Raw genomic sequence first — 18,839 nt, 5'->3', positions numbered from 1 at the left:
TACACAGACACAAGCAGACATTTGTAAAGGCAAAGAGTTCGGGCAGAGATGTCAGTGGAGGCGGAAGTACAGAGGCAAAGAAGCTGTTGAAAGACAGGTGAGGTATGAGCGGCAGCAACTTGAAATTAGCGGAGGTTGAGCCCTGGCAGATATTGAGAAGAGGGGATATACTGAAGGGCAAGTTCCCATCTCCGGAATTCAGATGGGTTCGTGTTGGTGGGAAGTATCCAGATAACTCGGACGGTCTAACACTGTGCCAAGATGTGCTGGCCGTGCACCAAGGCATGTTTAGCCACAGGGTGATCCTCATTACCAACAAACACTGTCTGCCTGTGTCCATTCATGCGAATGGACAGTTTGTTGCTGGTCATTCCCACATAGAAAGCATCACAGTGTAGGCAGGTCAGTTGGTAAATCACGTGGGTGCTTTCACACGTGGCTCTGCCTTTGATCGTGTACACCTTCCGGGTTACAGGACTGGAGTAGGTGGTGGTGGGAGGGTGCATAGAACAGGTTTTACACAGGGGACGGTTACAAGGGTAGGAGCCAGAGGGTAGGAAAGGTGGTTTGGGGATTTCATAGGGATGAACCAAGAGGTTACGAAGGTTAGGTGGACGGCGGAAAGACACTCTTGGTGGAGTGGGGAGGATTTCATGAAGGATGGATCTCATTTCGGGGCAGGATTTTAGGAAGTCATATCCCTGCTGGAGAGCCACATTCAGAGTCTGATCCAGTCCCGGGAAGTATCCTGTCACAAGTGGGGCACTTTTAGGGTTCTTCTGTGAGAGGTTCTGGGTTTGAGGGGATGAGGAAGTGGCTCTGGTTATTTGCTTCTGTACCAGGTTGGGAGGGTAGTTGCGGGATGGGAAAGCTGTTGTCAGGTTGTTGGTGTAATGGTTCAGGGATTCAGGACTGGAGCAGATTCGTTTGCCACTAAGGCCTAGGCTGTAGGGAAGGGACCGTTTAATATGGAATGGATGGCAGCTGTCATAATGGAGGTACTGTTGCTTGTTGGTGGGTTTGATGTGGACGGATGTGTGAAGCTGGCCATTGGACAGATGGAGGTCAATGACAAGGGAAGTGGCATGGGATTTGGAGTAGGACCAGGTGAATCTGATGGAACCAAAGGAGTTGAGGTTGGAGAGGAAATTCAGGAGCTGTTCCTCACTGTGAGTCCAGATCATGAAGATGTCGTCAATAAATCTGTACCAAACTTTCGGTTGGCAGGCTTGGGTAACCAAGAAGGTTTCCTCTAAGAAACCCATAAATAGGTTGGCATACGAGGGGGCCATCCTGGTACCCATGGCTGTTCTCTTTAATTGTTGGTATGTCTGGCCTTCAAAAGTGAAGAAGTTGTGGGTCAGGATGAAGCAGGCTAAGGTGACGAGGAAAGAGGTTTTAGGTAGGGTGGCAGGTGATCGGAGTGAAAGGAAGTGCTCCATTGCAGCGAGGCCCTGGATGTGCGGGATATTTGTGTATAGGGAAGTGGCATCAATGGTTACAAGGATGGTTTCCAGGGGTAACAGACAGGGTAAGGATTCCATGCCTTCGAGTAAGTGGTTGGTGAATTTGATGAAAGATGGGAGACTGCATGTAATGGGTTGAAGGTGTTGATCTACGTAGGAAGAATGATGACGGATAGGTCAGCTTCCGGCTGACAAGGGTTCCACGAGTGTGGTACTTGATCGTCGGGAGTATGTGGCTGAGGGACTGTGTCAGCTTTCAGGCAACTCTACATACAAAGTTTGCCAAGGTAATCCCATTCCTGATGTCCAGGCGGTGCTTCAAGGAATCCTCAGAACCTTAGGCCCCCTACAAAATCTTCCACCTGACTCCATCAAACTCCTGACCCCACTGACAACTCGCACTCCTACCTTCTACCTACTTCCTAAAATTCACAAACCCAAACATCCCGGCCGCCCCATTGTAGCTGGTTACCAAGCCCCCAGAGAACGTATCTCTATACACAAATATCCCCCACGTCTAGGGCCTCGTTGCAATGGAGCACTTCCTTTCGCTCCGATCACCTGCCACCCTACCTAAAACCTCTTTCCTCCTGACCCACAACTTCTTCACTTTTGAAGGCCAGACATACCAACAATTAAAGGGAACAGCCATGGGTACCAGGATGGCCCCCTCGTATGCCAACCTATTTATGGGTCGCTTAGAGGAAACCTTCTTGGTTACCCAAGCCTGCCAACCCAAAGTTTGGTACAGATTTATTGACGACATCTTCATGATCTGGACTCACAGTGAAGAACAACTCCTGAATTTCCTCTCCAACCTCAACTCCTTTGGTTCCATCAGATTCACCTGGTCCTACTCCAAATCCCATGCCACTTCCCTTGTCATTGACCTCCATCTGTCCAATGGCCAGCTTCACACATCCGTCCACATCAAACCCACCAACAAGCAACAGTACCTCCATTATGACAGCTGCCACCCATTCCATATCAAACGGTCCCTTCCCTACAGCCTAGGCCTTCGTGGCAAACGAATCTGCTCCAGTCCTGAATCCCTGAACCATTACACCAACAACCTGAAAACAGCTTTCGCATCCCGCAACTACCCTCCCAACCTGGTACAGAAGCAAATAACCAGAGCCACTTCCTCATCCCCTCAAACCCAGAACCTCTCACAGAAGAACCCTAAAAGTGCCCCACTTGTGACAGGATACTTCCCGGGACTGGATCAGACTCTGAATGTGGCTCTCCAGCAGGGATATGACTTCCTAAAATCCTGCCCCGAAATGAGATCCATCCTTCATGAAATCCTCCCCACTCCACCAAGAGTGTCTTTCCGCCATCCACCTAACCTTCGTAACCTCTTGGTTCATCCCTATGAAATCCCCAAACCACCTTCCCTACCCTCTGGCTCCTACCCTTGCAACCGCCCCCCGTGTAAAAGCTGTCCTATGCACCCTCCCACCACCACCAACTCCAGTCCTGTAATCCTGTAACCCGGAAAGTGTACACGATCAAAGGCAGAGCCACGTGTGAAAGCACCCACGTGATTTACCAACTGACCTGCCTACACTGTGACGCTTTCTATGTGGGAATGACCAGCAACAAACTGTCCATTCGCATGAATGGACACGGGCAGACAGTGTTTGTTGGTAATGAGGATCACCCTGTGGCTAAACATGCCTTGGTGCACGGCCAGCACATCTTGGCACAGTGTTAGACCGTCCGAGTTATCTGGATACTTCCTACCAACACCAACCTATCCGAACTCCGGAGATGGGAACTTGCCCTTCAATATATCCTCTCTTCTCGTTATCCAACAGGCCTCAATCTCCGCTAATTTCAAGTTGCCGCCACTCATACCTCACCTGTCTTTCAACAACTTCTTTGCCTCTGTACTTCCGCCTCGACTGACATATCTGCCCGAACTCTTTGCCTTTACAAATGTCTGCTTGTGTCTGTGTATGTGCGGGTGGATATGTGTGTGTGTGTGTGTGTGTGTGTGCGAGTGTACACCTGTCTTTTTTTCCCCCAAGGTAAGTCTTTCCGCTCCCGGGATTGGAATGATTCCTTACCCTCTCCCTTAAAACTCACATCCTTTCATCTTTCCCTCTCCTTCCCTCTTTCCTGAAGAAGCAACCATCGGTTGCGAAAGCTAGAAATTCTGTGTGTGTGTTTGTGTGTTTTATTTAAATGGTTATATACTTATACCTGCATGGTCAAGTGTTGTAATATAAAACTAACTGTTGTGTCTGTAACTCAAACAGTAGTAGCCTACATAAGAGAATAACAATCATTTAATAAATAGTGAAAAAAACAATTTCTTATGAAATAGGAACCTGAAGCTCACATAAATATTTTGAATGAATGATGTTCCAATATGTCACATGGTGCCCATTATGTTTCGCATGGTAGAACGAACAACTTTACAAGAGATCAAACAGTTCTGTTCACATTTCATGCATTACTGCTGCCTAATGCGCATGTGTACCAGGTATATCCCAGGTGGCTGGTGTAATAGGTCTACGTGAACCAGTATGTAGTTACAGATATGCCCGCTTGGGGCGCTGGTGCAGAGGTGTACGGATTAGGCGCAACATGTAATAGGGGCTTCAGTTATCCAGCTACTGAAATCCTACTGTCACCTTGGGGCCCCAGTATCGAATCCCTGTCCTATCCAGTGTCCCTCCTCATAAACCCCTGATAGCATCCAGACCCTACCTAACTGATCTTTTCAACTTGCCAAATCGCCCAAAACTCCCTGCCAACACTCCACTAAATCCAGAGCTGAAACAATCTTTCCACCAAAATTTTCAGCCACACAGAAGTTTCAGTCCTATCCAGAGACCTCACCTTCACCCCCACACCCAAATTTAACCACACTGGACTTGTCAAAGACTTATGTTCCTTCTCCTGATCCCTGCAATGGAAAAATCCCACTTCATACCACCATTCAACTGTGATCCTCCCCCTCCCACCTAACCACCCTGCTCATCTTATTGCTTACCTTCAACTTGGCCTCACCACCTTTCCCCAGGCCTCTTGTTAGGAAACCAAACTTTCTGCAGAGGAAAGGACAGCCTCAAAACAGACCTTCACCTAATCACCCTACATGCAGATAAAAGTTCCACAATTGTCATTATGAACTGCGCTGATTGCCTGGCAGAAAGTCTCTGCCAGTTGTCTGACTCCATCTATAAATTCTGCCTCAGTGATCCCATTCCAGAAGTCCAACATAACCTCAAATTCCTCCTTAAAGCCTGCATTTTGACAGCTGCCGTCCCTCCCCACAAAAAAATGCCTCCCATATGGCCTGGCTACCCAGAGACAGAGTACCTGCGGTGACAAGAACTTTCTTGTCCAGTATGCTGAAGGTCTCACAAACGCCCTCACAGACAGGCACTAATCTCAGACAATGTCCACAAACAGATTTTCCATACCATATTCCCACAGACCCCCAATCCTCGCGTCAACCCCGCAACTCACTACAAAGGAGTGCCCCTTTCATCACCTAATATCATCCTTTGTAATGGATTTGAGTATGGGTCACTCTGTGATATTCTACTCAAAATCCTTCCCACCACTCATTAAGTTGTGATCCAACCTCTACCCAACCTCCACTGCACTGTAATCCATCCCTATGCCACCCCCAGTCCCATCCCTTGCCACAGGGATCATATACCTGTGAAAGACCCAGATCCAAGATCTTCCTACTCCAACCTCCATTAGGAGCCAGGCCACCTATGAAAGCAACCACATCATATACAACCTCTTCTGCAATCAATGCACAGCTTTTAATATTGGTATTAAAAACTGTGCATTGATTGCAGCAGAGCTTGTATATGACATGGTTGAATACCACTGCCAAACTGTGAACAAGAGCAAAGTGGACCACCCTGTGGCACAACATGAAGGTAAACATAACACGCTTGATTTCAATGGCTGCTTAACAACCTGGGCCATCTGCATCTTTCTCTCCACCACCAGCTTACCTGAACTGTGCAGATGGCACTTTTCCTTACACACACATTCTTTGTTCCAACAATCATCCCAGCCTCAACCTATGGTAACCCACTGTCCCCACACCCTCCACCTGACATTTTCTGTCCTCTCTGCCCTATGATATTCAGCCTTGTCCTGACACCTAGTTCCTGTACAGTCCACTAAGCTGCACTGACTCCTCCCCCACCACCTATACCATGCTATCCCTACTCCTTTGCCACTTCACTCCAGAAAGCTCCTTCTGCCCAATGCAGACAGTTGCCTTCTGGGCAGAGATATCAGCCATGTGTGCATGAAGTGTGCTCACTTCTATGAATGTTGTTGCATTTTCCTTTCTGAAGAAGGTTTACCAAAGGCTCAATGTGTAACAGTCTTTTTATTGTACCCATCTGCAACTCAGTGTGTCATCTTTACAGTGAGTAGCAATCCATCCTTTTCATAATGTTGATATTCCAACCTGGACACTCCATTGTTTGTTCAATGAGTCTAGTTGCACCATAAATTTCCTTCAGCCCTCATTCAATTCAGTACCTCCTCATTACTTACTTGATCTACCCATATAATCTTCAGCATTATTCTGGGCCACCAGGAAAAAACAGCATTGATAATGGTTGCATGAAATAATATTTACTTGTCATTAACCAAACTAGTATGAAGTATTTCACTCATCGTCAGTGATTTGATGGAATACAATGGTCAAACTCCAATGATAAGGAGAAAAATGAGTTAATGAGAAAAAATGTTATTCCATGCAGTCATTAATCAATGCTTTCTCATCACTGTGGCTTTTACTAAATACTTCTGATATGCAGAGCAACAGTTTCATAAGGTATACTTATTCTCACTTATACTGTAATTTTAGTCTTATTGTTGTTGTTTTAGCATTATTATACTTTAGTATTTTAGGGTTTGGGATTTCATTATTTTGTTTTGAGTGCATTCAGTTAGTTGTGTGTATGATACAATTTCTTGTATGACATTGTGTCAATGACACTGACGTCAAACTGGATAACAGTTAAATAAAATAAAGAAAAAACAACAACAGTGCACCGTTTCTATTCTTTACTGCCTACATATTGTAGGGGAACAATACATATGTCATGTTTATATGGTACAGCAGGTTAAAAAGCAAACAAAACAATGAATAGTTCAAAGACAAAACTTACCAAGTGAGATCAATTTCAAAATGCTGCAAATGTGGCTTAACCTCAGGTGTAGCAGGATTCCACCGGTATATAGAGAATTTCTTAATACGGGGCCCCTTTACAGCAGCTTTTGTTGATGAATATTTTGCCTGCTGCACCTGTTCATTGGTCTGTGTAATGAGTAGTAAAGAGTCATTATAGATAATATTAAAAACAACAAATAATGTACTATTACCTATGTAGCAGAAGATATACAGAAAAACTACAACTAAAAAAGAAAAAAAAGGAAGACAATTTTATTCGTAAAGAAACACCAGGCATAAGTATTGGGAGGTCAGTCATCTAGACTGGTGAAATGATGTACACAAGAAAAATTAAATGCCACTTGGGAGAGAAGATCTTAAGTGAAAACAACTAAACCACAAAGACATCAAAATTTAATTTAACTATGAGTTACAAGTAAAATGTTCTCGTGCTGATAAACACAAGGCACTAACAACATAGAAATTTTGTGCTCATCGCATTAGTATGGGTTATATAATAACGTAAGTCAGCTGTAAATTTGATCTGTGAAACAGTTATGTTGATGTGGTTTTTAAACATGTAATGTTGTATTTGATTCATTCGATTACAATACATTGAAGCCTGAAAATTTTTCGTTTTTAGATAGTTTATCACCAATACAAAATCTTGCAAAATTTTTACAGTTTTACAAGTTACAGGTATATGCTTCCTATTTCCAACAATTGAGAAATTGGTGGCTGAAATGAAACATGATCATACTTCTCTTCAAGATGATCAATGTGAAGGACCACCCTCAAATGCACAAACACATGAAAACTCTGGGAAAGTGCGTAATATGGTGTTCTACGACCTGCCATTAATGATACACTCCTGGAAATTGAAATAAGAACACCGTGAATTCATTGTCCCAGGAAGGGGAAACTTTATTGACACATTCCTGGGGTCAGATACATCACATGATCACACTGACAGAACCACAGGCACATAGACACAGGCAACAGAGCATGCACAATGTTGGCACTAGTACAGTGTATATCCACCTTTCGCAGCAATGCAGGCTGCTATTCTCCCATGGAGACCATCGTAGAGATGCTGGATGTAGTCCTGTGGAACGGCTTGCCATGCCATTTCCACCTGGCACCTCAGTTGGACCAGCGTTCGTGCTGGACGTGCAGACCGCGTGAGACGATGCTTCATCCAGTCCCAAACATGCTCAATGAGGGACAGATCCGGAGATCTTGCTGGCCAGGGTAGTTGACTTACACCTTCTAGAGCACGTTGGGTGGCACGGGATACATGCGGACGTGCATTGTCCTGTTGGAACAGCAAGTTCCCTTGCCGGTCTTGGAATGGTAGAACGAAGGGTTCGATGACGGTTTGGATGTACCGTGCACTATTCAGTGTCCCCTCGACGATCACCAGAGGTGTACGGCCAGTGTAGGAGATCGCTCCCCACACCATGATGCCGGGCGTTGGGCCTGTGTGCCTCGGTCGTATGCAGTCCTGATTTTGGCACTCACCTGCACGGCGCCAAACACGCATACGACCATCATTGGCACCAAGGCAGAAGCGACTCTCATCGCTGAAGACGACACGTCTCCATTCGTCCCTCCATTCACGCCTGTCGCGACACCACTGGAGGTGGGCTGCACGATGTTGGGGCGTGAGCGGAAGACGGCCTAACGATGTGCCGGACCGTAGCCCAGCTTCATGGAGACGGTTGCGAATGGTCCTCGCCGATACCCCACGAGTCCCTAATTTGCTGGGAAGTGGCGGTGCGGTCCCCTACGGCACTGCGTAGGATCCTACGGTCTTGGCGTGCATCCGTGCGTCGCTGCGGTCCGGTCCCAGGTCGACGGGCACGTGCATCTTCCACCGACCACTGGCGACAACATCGATGTACTGTGGAGACCTCACGCCCCACGTGTTGTGCAATTCAGCGGTACGTCCACCCGGCCTCCCGCATGCCCACTATACGCCCTCGCTCAAAGTCTGTCAACTGCACATACGGTTCACATCCACGCTGTCGCGGAATGCTACCAGTGTTAAAGACTGCGATGGAGCTCCGTATGCCATGGCAAACTGGCTGACACTGACGGCGGCGGTGCACAAATGCTGCGCAGCTAGCGCCATTCGACGGCCAACACCGCGGTTCCTGGTGTGTCCGCTGTGCCGTGCGTGTGATCATTGCTTGTACAGCCCTCTCGCAGTGTCCGGAGCAAGTGTGGTGGGTCTGACACACCGGTCTCAATGTGTTCTTTTTTCCATTTCCAGGAGTGTATATGAATACTGATACCATAAGTGTATCAGAATATACAATGTAAAATCACTGTGTTGGTGATACAATTTTTAAATTCTGGCTAAAAGTAAATGTGATTCTCTTGGCAATCATATTGAATAGAATTCACCCAATTTGTGTACTGATTTGTACCTACCATTTTAGCCAAAAATGAAAAAGCAATCAAAGCTTAGCATCAAAGCCAGTTTCCTTACCTCAGAAAAGGTAAAGTTAATTTACCTGATACAAAGTTTACAGGCAGAATTCTCTGAAACATACAGAGGTTCTTCTGACTAATTACTTTGTACACAGTAAGCCAGTAGCTGGCAAATACTATGCAGCTGCTGATCTATTGCACAGGAGTGGAAAGGGGAAGAAATAAGTTATATGAGAACAGGCTTGAACTGTAAAAAGAAAAAAAATCTTCCATTAGGGCACTGAAACAGCTCACAAAACAAAGAAAAAAATCTTCCATTAGGGCACTGAAACAGCTCACAAAACATTCTTTGGCAATGAGTAATGTCAATAACTTGAAGAATAGTTGTTGACAAAATCGATCTTTTATCTGCTGTGGCACACTCCAACTTCCACTTGCTCCTAAATTGATAAAAAATAAATCAATAAATTCAGGGATGGATTGTACTCACTGAAAAATGTTGGACAAAGTGGGTTCATCTATTAGAGAACTCTGTTGAAAAAGGAAAATAAGGGTTAAAAAGTTTTTTGAAATAATGACATTTTGCTTTCTGCAAATTTTATTAATGAAATTTCCAACATTTAATTTTCACTTGACACAATCACAAAATGCTTAAAAACGTTTTAAAAAATTTTGTGTTTGTGTGGAATAGCAATACAATGTTAAAAACATAGTCACTCACTATGCTCAATGACAAAATTCATTATTTCCTAAAACAGTGTGCAGACATGAGTAAGGAGATTTCTTGAAATTAACTATGTGGCGCAGTTTTCCTCTTTAGTGGACAGATGTTAATATCGCTTCCAAGGCTGCAAATGCATGCAGGGCACAGCACCAGTACGGAGTATCCACTGGAATGGGCTGTGTGAATTTGCAGGTTCAGAACAGATTAAAAATGCCAAAGAAGTACCCTTAAAGCAGCTTGCTGCAGTGGACAATTACATCACAGTGTTCAAATTAAAAGAACTCAAGAATGAATCTGAAATTGATTCTAATAAAAGGTGGTTAAATTTAGGCATAATTCCCTAATACGCGCAGACAGAAATTAAAAATTGTTCCATGATCATCAGAGAAATATATAAAAAGAGTGTCAGTCACAATGGCTGAAAGCTAAAGTATGAGAAGCATACAAAATACAGTAGGTCTTTCATGAAAAAATAGTGAATAGACCAATGGTGGCTCATGCAAAATTTTACCAGTGTGCTATAATATTACAAAAATAAACAGAAAACAGATTCACAAAATATATATTACAATAAGACGAAGTATTCACTCAATGATGAAAAATGAAGTCCATACATCACTGTTTCCTGCTGCAGAATTGAGTGGGTTTACTTTGTGGGAATTTCCTCTTATTGCTAATCTGTAGCATGGTATATCTAAATTACCCTTAGCCCTGGTGTTGTGTTCATGAATTTCCCCTCTGGCAAGACAGAGCTGTTGGGATTGTACCAAAATCAGTCTTCAGGAATATTTCTGAAGCTGTATCACTTTTCCAATTCATTTCAAACTACTATCTGCAGAACTCCTTCTCTCAGACAACAAAATTTCTGAAAATAGGAATGACCACAATGATAACTTCTGAACCTTAAAGATGTTTTTCAACCATGAAGAGGACCCAGGCCTTTCTCCAGAATAGCTTGTCAAAGCAACAAGTTAATGCCCTTCCAATGCTCTCCACTGAGAACAATATGGTTCTGCCAACCTTGAAAAGAAAGCTAAAAAATGTGACAAACTTAAAAAGAACACCAACAGCCAACTGATTAGCATGTTCCATTGTTAAATTTAATTCATGCACATAATGATGCACATAATGAGCACTAGGATACAATGTTTTAATTTTTGTCTACAGGCCACCTATACAACCACTCATTACACTTGCCCCATAACACATTTGTGCAATAATTTTTTGTGTATCTTTGAACAAAGGATCTAAAACAATCAAAATACATATTTCTTAGAGCAGTGGTTCCCAACCTGGGCATTATTATTCCCTGAGGGGTAAAATGAAACTCTCTAAGGGGTAAAATGAAAGAATTCGATTGTGTTACGATTATGAAACTAAGGTTTTTTTTTTTTAAGGATCATGATTGTTGTCACTATTTTATAAGCCTGAAATATTGATTACTAAGTTACTAGTCCTTATCTTTGTTTCACACATGTGAGGTTAAAGATTATGAAACAAATACAGCTCACACAGTCTACTTTTTACACACAAATTTTTTACTTTGTGTCTTGCATCTGTGACAGCAAAATTGAGATGTATGCATCAAATATACTTTAATATCTCATCAAAATGCATTCTCTGAGTTCTAGGTCATTCCCTCAATGGACCACAAATTGCTTGATTACTCATTTGCCAACAGATAATCCATCTAATTGAGGGCAAACAACAAACGTAACTATGTAATGCTTACTAAATTTCTGCAGGGCCTCCACAGTTTTACAATTATTAGCAGCAGTCACGAGACATGTAGCTTTGGCACCCAAAGGTCCTTCAATTTCAACCAGTTCAGAAGTAAGGTGTCCAGCAATGAAGTAATTTACAAACAGTAAATATAGCACTCATAACTTAATTTAGTTGCTTTAATATGGTGTGTAGAGTGTGGGTAATGAAAGAGTTGCTAGGGAGAGGAGTGATGCAGAGGTAACATATTTTGTAACAAGTGCCTAGCCTTAATGTGGACAGTTAGCTTTCATTTCTAAATAGGAGTTAGTTCCATTATTCTACAGCAAAAGATTGTTAGAAATAAGCAGAATCATTAGTTCATGATTTAATTAAACACTTGCAGAAACTATAATTTGTCTTTCTAAAATTAATAGTGTTTGAACAGAATATTTCTTTTCATTCCAAAATTTAGTTAGGCACTGATGTTGATGATGTTATGGTAAGGGGTACTAGGTAATATCTTATTGTACTCAGTTTTAGAACAAGTGTCTCAAATCTCTTTTTTAGGCTGTGCTATAGGTCTTGAAACATATGTCTGCTTGTGTCTGTATATGTGTGGATGGATATGTGTGTGCGTGCAAGTGTATGCCTATCCTTTTTTCCCCCTAAGGTAAGTCTTTCCGCTCCCGGGATTGGAATGACTCCTTACCCTCTCCCTTAAAACCCACATCCTTTCATCTTTCCCTCCCCTTCCCTCTTTCCTGTTGAAGCAACTGCCGGTTGCAAAAGCTCGAAATTTTGTGTGTTTTTTTATTGTGCCTATCTACCGGTGCTTTCCCACTTGGTAAGTCATGGAATCTTTGTTTTTAATATATTTTTCCCATGTGGAATGTTTCTTTCTATTTTATATATATATTCACTTATGCAATTTGTTATTAACAGTCTGAACGAATTCTACCCAGGTTAAATCTAACTTTGGCTCAGAAGGAGGTACATTATGCTGCCACAAAAGTCTTTGGTCACTTATCTAATAGCATCAAAAGTCTGACAGATAGCCATATAGCATTTAAAAGGAAATTAAAAGAATTTCTTAATGGCAACTCCTTCTACTCATTAGATGAATTTTTGGATATAGTAAGTAGGTAATTTCCCAATGCCACTAAAAAATATATATAAAAAGAATTAAATTAAAAATATCGAGTGTCATGTAATATTTTGTCTAATGTAATATCTTGTATAGACACCTTTTATTAACCTTACACATTCCACATCATTACAAAGTGTCATATTCACGATCTATGGAACAAGTACTAATCTAATCTAATCTAAGACATATTCAGTTTAAGTGCTGATGTGGTTTATGTTATAGTGATCTCATGCTTCATGATGCAATTACACATAATGTCTTTTATGCTCATGTTTGGCCTCCATTTTCAAGGATCTAAACTCAGACCTGAAAATTGTGTTGGCTATAACTGACTTACAGCACACAGATCATGTCATTATCAACATGTCTCGTAAGCTCCATTCAGTGTAAAGACTAAGAAAGTTCCATGGCCAGTCCTCTCACTCAGGTCAGACATCACCCAGCATCACTTGTGCTGGCAGGTCTTGCCATCGGAGCACCACACAGCCTGCTCGAATGCAGAAGTTTTGCACATGTTGTTATTGAGCACATACGAGGGCACAGTTTCTGTGCCAACAGGCTAAGTGTTTGACTTGCAGCAAACAAGGGCACATACAAACAGTGTGTCTGCAGCAATCTAGTGCAGGAAAGTTTTCTAAGTTAATGTCAGACCCTATTTCATACACCATGTACGTCGTTTCTGCTGCACCTGTGCACACAAATCATTTAATAGCCCAACCCGATTGCCAAGACAAGCACTCTTCAGTAATAAACAAGCCATCAAACAAATTGTTCATTTATTTTCATGTGGTGAATATAAATGTGAAATTTCAATTAGATACTGGAGCAACTGTTACATTGCTCAATATGCTACATATGAACAGTCAGGTAGCCCACAGCTTCAGCTGCCAAGTGCCACACTGCCAGTTTTCAATAAACAATTTTTTCCTGTTTTAGATGTTTGTAATTTGCTTGCCAGTTTCCATAGTTCTGCAAAGACAGTTTTGTTTCACATACTGTTTTCTCATGACTGTACAAACATTTTTGGTATGGATAGTTTTAATTTGTTTAGGCACCAATTCAAGGAACCAATTTGGAAATTGCTTCATCTATGCCACTTGCCAGCATTGATGCTTTGTGTAATAAGTATACTTCTTAGTTTGATGGTAGTATAGGCAAGGCACAAGGGTACGAGCCCACATCACGTTAAAAGACAATGCACAGCCTAAGTTTTCTCAAGGCCGTCCTGTCTCAAATGCTTTACTGGTAGCAGCAGAGCTAAAATGGTTGCAGGATTGTGATGTGATTAAACCAGTGTCTGGCAGTCAATGGACATTACCCTAGGTCATTCTTTCAAAGCCGTTGGGTGAGTTGAGCCTTTGCGGAGATTTCAAAGTCACTGTTAATACATTAACAGTGATTGATTCCTTTGTCTTACTCTGCCCAGAAGACTTAACGTACAAGACAGGTCAAGCTCATATCTTCTTGAGAACTGACTTATAGGAGGCGCACCTGTAAGAGCCTTCAGATGAGGACTCCAAAAAGATTTTTTTGATCAATATACACCTTGGTCTTTTACAATTTCAGCATTTAGCACTCGGTAGAGCATCAGCCCCAGATATTTTTCAATGGTACTTAGAACAACTTATGCCCTCATATGCCAATTACTTGGATGGCATAGTTGTCTCTCACCATAACCCAGAGGAAAATTTACGGAACCTAGAGGCATTGTTTAAAGTATTACCAGAGGCAGAGTTACAGTGCAACCATTCAAGGTGTTCATTTTTCAGCACTGAGACTGGGTACCTAAGTCATGTGATCAGTGCACATGGCATTGATGCATCACAGTCACATGTAGCTATCATTTGCAATTTGCCTTCCCCCATGAATGTGTCAGAAACGCAAGAAGTAATGGGAAAGCTGATGTACTACATTCGTTTCATATCAAATGCCACTCAGACTGCAATCCTTTGAATTGTTTACACTGAAAGGGTGTTTCTTTTGTGTGGTCCAGTGAGTATCAGACTGCAATTCAGCATTCAAAAGATGCATTTTTGAATAACCAGTGTCTGGTCCACTTAGACCATAACAAGCCTGTAATTCTCATTCTTGAAGTGGACACCTCCTCCCATGCTATAGGTGTGGTGTTGTCATAATGTGAAGGCTCCACTGACAGGCCAATTGCGTCTGCATCCATAACTCTGAACAAGGTGCAACACAGTGACAGCCAATTAGCAAAAGAGGCACTGGCTATCATTTTCAGGGTCATTCACTTCTACCAGTACTTGTACACAACTGTTTCTACTTGGTTATGGACCACAGGCCATTGACGGCCCTGTTTGTTTCCTCTCAACCTGTCCCAACCCAGAGAGTGCAGAAGTTACAGCAGTGGGCCTTACTGTTGTCCAATTGTCAATATGATCTCTAGTATCAGCCCACTACCAAGCATTCCAATGCAGACCTCCTGTCACAGCTAGCTGTGGGTTCCAGTGCCACTTTTGATTCTAGGGCTCCTGTTTTTACAAACACTCTGAGAAGATCCGTCTGCTGGAAGATTTCCCAATGACCTTCCACCATGTGGCACAGGAAAGAGCATAGGACATGGTTCTGCATGTGGTATTAGATTTTGCTTTCTGCGACTGGTGTCATAGTATTAAAAAATCCACCACCCAATGGTACATCACTACTTTGTGCACCAATGAACCATTTTGGTCAAATGACTGTTCTCCTCATGCATTCCAAAAGTGGCAGCACTCGGGTAATGGTCCCTCAGTCCCTCCAGTGGAAGTACCGGGTGATCAAAAAGTCAGTATAAATTTGAAAACTGAATAAATCACGGAATAATGTAGATAGAGATGTACAAATTGACGCACATGCTTGGAATGACATGGGGTTTTATTAGAACCAAAAAAAAATCAAAAGTTCAAAAAATGTGTGACAGATGGTGCTTCATCTGATGAGAATAGCAATAATTAGTGACACAAAGTAAGACAAAGCAAAGACGATGTTCTTTACAGGAAATGCTCAATATGTCCACCATCATTCCTCAACAATAGCTGCACTTGAGGAATAATGTTGTAAACAGCACTGTAAAGCATGTCCAGAGTTATGGTGAGGCATTGGCGTCAGATGTTGTCTTTCAGCATCCCTAGAGATGTCAGTTGGTCACAATACACTTGCGACTTCAGGTAACCCCAAAGCCAATAATAGCACGGAATGAGGTCTGGGGACCTGGGAGGCCAAGCATGACGGAAGTGGTGGCTGAGCACACAATCATCACTAAACAACGCATGCAAGAGATCTTTCACACGTCTAGCAACATAGGGTGTAGAGGTGTTTATCACCCAGGCTGGGGATGATGCGATTCTGTAACATATCAGCGTACCAATCACCCACCACAGTAGCAGTTTTGCTGTCCAGCGCCATCTGTCGGACATTTTGTGAACTTTGTTTTTCTTTTTGTTCTAATAAAACCCCATGTCATTCCAAGCATGTGTGTCAATGTTTACCTCTCTATCTACTTTATTTCATGGTTTATTAAGTTTCCAAAATTATACTGCCTTTTTGATCACCCAGTACTTTGATTGTTGCAGCAAGGACACGGAGGTGTCATCCATACTGAGTTGTTGATGAGAACCATTGTACATAGCCAAGGATGGACACACAAATAGAGGCAATGATGTTGCAGTGTGCTACATGTGTGGATCATCAGCCCAATACCCCTCAGCATTACTTTGGCTGATCGCACCCTGCTGGACCATGGCATCTGCTGCAGATTGACTTTGCCAAGCCAAACTGGAATACACACTGGTTATTGGTAGTGGACTCCTACTGCAAGTTCCCCCTCCAACGACCCCATGGCCTCCACTAAGTTGATCAGTACAGTGTCATACCTGACTTCAAGAAGCCTTAGTGTCAGATAATGAGCCTCAGTTCACATTGCATGAGACTGAACAATTTTGCAGTGACAATGGTATTAATCGTATTTTCACATTGCCCTTTCATCCCCAATCCAACAGTGAGGCCGAATGACTGGCAGGACCTCCAAAACAGATAGACAAGTTACAAGCCACCCACACAGGACCAGGCCCACAAGGTGATTTCATCATCATATTGTTTCTTGCCCAGGTATGGCAAGTCATCAGCGGGGCTACTGCATGGCCGTCAGCACAGGATTTTCCTTCACCTGCTACTTCCAAATCAGAGGATTTATGTCTCTCCACCATTTCCAAGTTTCAGTCAGCAATCTGTCCAGTTGAGAGTCTTTAGCAAAGGTTGCACATAGGAATGTGGTGTAGTGTCAGAAGTAATGTCCCATTCCACTTACACCATCAAGAGACCAACGGCACTGCATAGGTAGCAATGGAAGCAACTTCAGCCTATCAACTCTCGAGATTCTCCCACCCTCATTTAGTTTGCAGGCCAATTTCATTGCTAGGTCCTGCTCAGTGAGGTTGCAGTCACAGTCACCTCCTCCTGCAGCAAAGGTGACAAATGACGTATATGGAGGTTGACCTGGAGCTGCATTCAGTGTCACAACTGTGCTGGCAGCCAGTGCACATAGCAGCAGAAGTTACACTTCTGGTCACCTGGCCAGGCACCCTAGAGGTCCCCATTGCTGTCTTGGAGGACCACCTGCATGAACACACACCTCTGCACAATGCTGTGCAATCTGTGGTTAGTCTTCTGGTCAGCTGTCCCCACCATGCTCAGAGAGAATACCCAGGTGCGGGTTGATGCTTGACACCAACTGCACTCTAAGCACTTGGGACAGTGTTCCATCCTCCGCCCCTATCTCTGTAATCGATGCTGGAGCAGATTTTTCTGGGAGAGGAAGCGGGGGGGAGGGGGGGGGATGTGATGTCATCAACAACCGACCATGGAAAATCAACAGTTGACCATCACAGAGATGCTGCTCACCCCAGCAGCACCAAAAGCAGTAAGCCACACCTTCTATAGTTACAATGCACTGCCTCCATGTCATGCTCATCAAACACTGCCACATAGGACAAGAGTGGCCAGTTCTGTTCTGTCCATGAGCAGTGTCTACAGTTCCATCTCGAGTGCAGTCACAGATTAGATTAGATTAGATTAATACTTGTTCCATGGATCATGAATATGACCCTTCGTAATGATGTGGAACATGCCAGGTTAATGAAAGATGTCTGTACACGATATTACATTGCACAAAATATTGCATGACACTAATGTTTAAGTCAGTTTTTTTCCCTCCCTTAATTTATATCTAAAAATTCAGCCAATGAGTAGAAGGAGTTGTCATCTAGAAATTCTTTTAATTTATTTTTAAATGTTGGTTGTCTATCTGTCAGGCTTTTGATGCTGTTTGGTAGCTGACCAAAGACTTTTGTGGCAGCATAATTTACCCCTTTTTGTGCCAAAGTCAGATTTAACCCTGCATAGTGAAAATCATCCTTTCTCCTGGTGTTATAGCTATGCACACTGCTATTACTTTTGAACTGGATTGGATTATTAACAACAAATTTCATAAGTGAATATATATATATTGTGAGGTTACTGTGAGGATCCCTAGATCCTTAAATAGATGTCTGCAGGATGACTGTGGGTGGGCTCCAGTAATTATTCTGATTACAGGTTTTTGAGCAATGAATACTTTTCTACTCAACGATGAATTACCCCAGAATATGATGCCATACGAAAGCAGTGAATGAGAGTAGGCATAGTAAGCTAATTTACTGAGATTCTTATCACCAAAATTTGCAATAACCCTAATAGCATACATAGCTGAACTCAGACGTTTCAGCAGACCATCAATGTGTTGCTTCCAGTTTACCCTCTCATCAATGGACACACCTAAAAATTTTGAAAATTCTACCTTAGCTACAGACTTCTGTTCAAAGTCTATATTTATTACTGGAGTTGTGCCATTTACTGTGCGGAACTGTATATACTGTGTTTTATCAAAATTTAAAGAGAGTCCGTTTGCTGAGAAACACTTAATATTTTTGTGAAAAACATCATTTACAATTACATCACTTAGTTCTTGGTTTTTGGATGTTATTACTATACTTGTATCATCAGCAAAAAGAACTAACTTTGCATCTTCATCAATATGGAATGGTAAGTCATTAATGTACATCAAGAACAGTAAAGGACCTAAGACTGAACCCTGTGGGACCCCGTACTTGATAGCCCCCCAAATTGAGGAATCTGCTGCTGTTTAACATTACATGAACC

General features: G+C 42.7%; 1 protein-coding gene across 1 annotated transcript in view; it reads right to left on the bottom strand.

Moving 5' to 3' along the window:
- The window catches only part of LOC126278771 (succinate dehydrogenase [ubiquinone] iron-sulfur subunit, mitochondrial-like), a 146,448-nt gene extending 129,393 nt beyond the window's left edge, over positions 1-17,055 (bottom strand). Inside the window, exons 1-2 of the mRNA XM_049979047.1 lie at positions 16,951-17,055; positions 6,632-6,780 (exon numbers count right to left, since the gene is read on the bottom strand). Of these exons, the coding sequence (XP_049835004.1) occupies positions 6,632-6,780; positions 16,951-17,055 (254 nt within the window). The remainder of the gene's footprint in view (positions 1-6,631; positions 6,781-16,950) is intronic.
- Between the last annotated feature and the right edge of the window lie 1,784 nt (positions 17,056-18,839).

The sequence above is a fragment of the Schistocerca gregaria genome, chromosome 6 (genome assembly GCF_023897955.1).
Source record: "Schistocerca gregaria isolate iqSchGreg1 chromosome 6, iqSchGreg1.2, whole genome shotgun sequence".
NCBI classification, from domain to species: Eukaryota; Metazoa; Arthropoda; class Insecta; order Orthoptera; family Acrididae; genus Schistocerca; species Schistocerca gregaria.
This window is presented reverse-complemented; position numbering and strand designations above follow the sequence as displayed.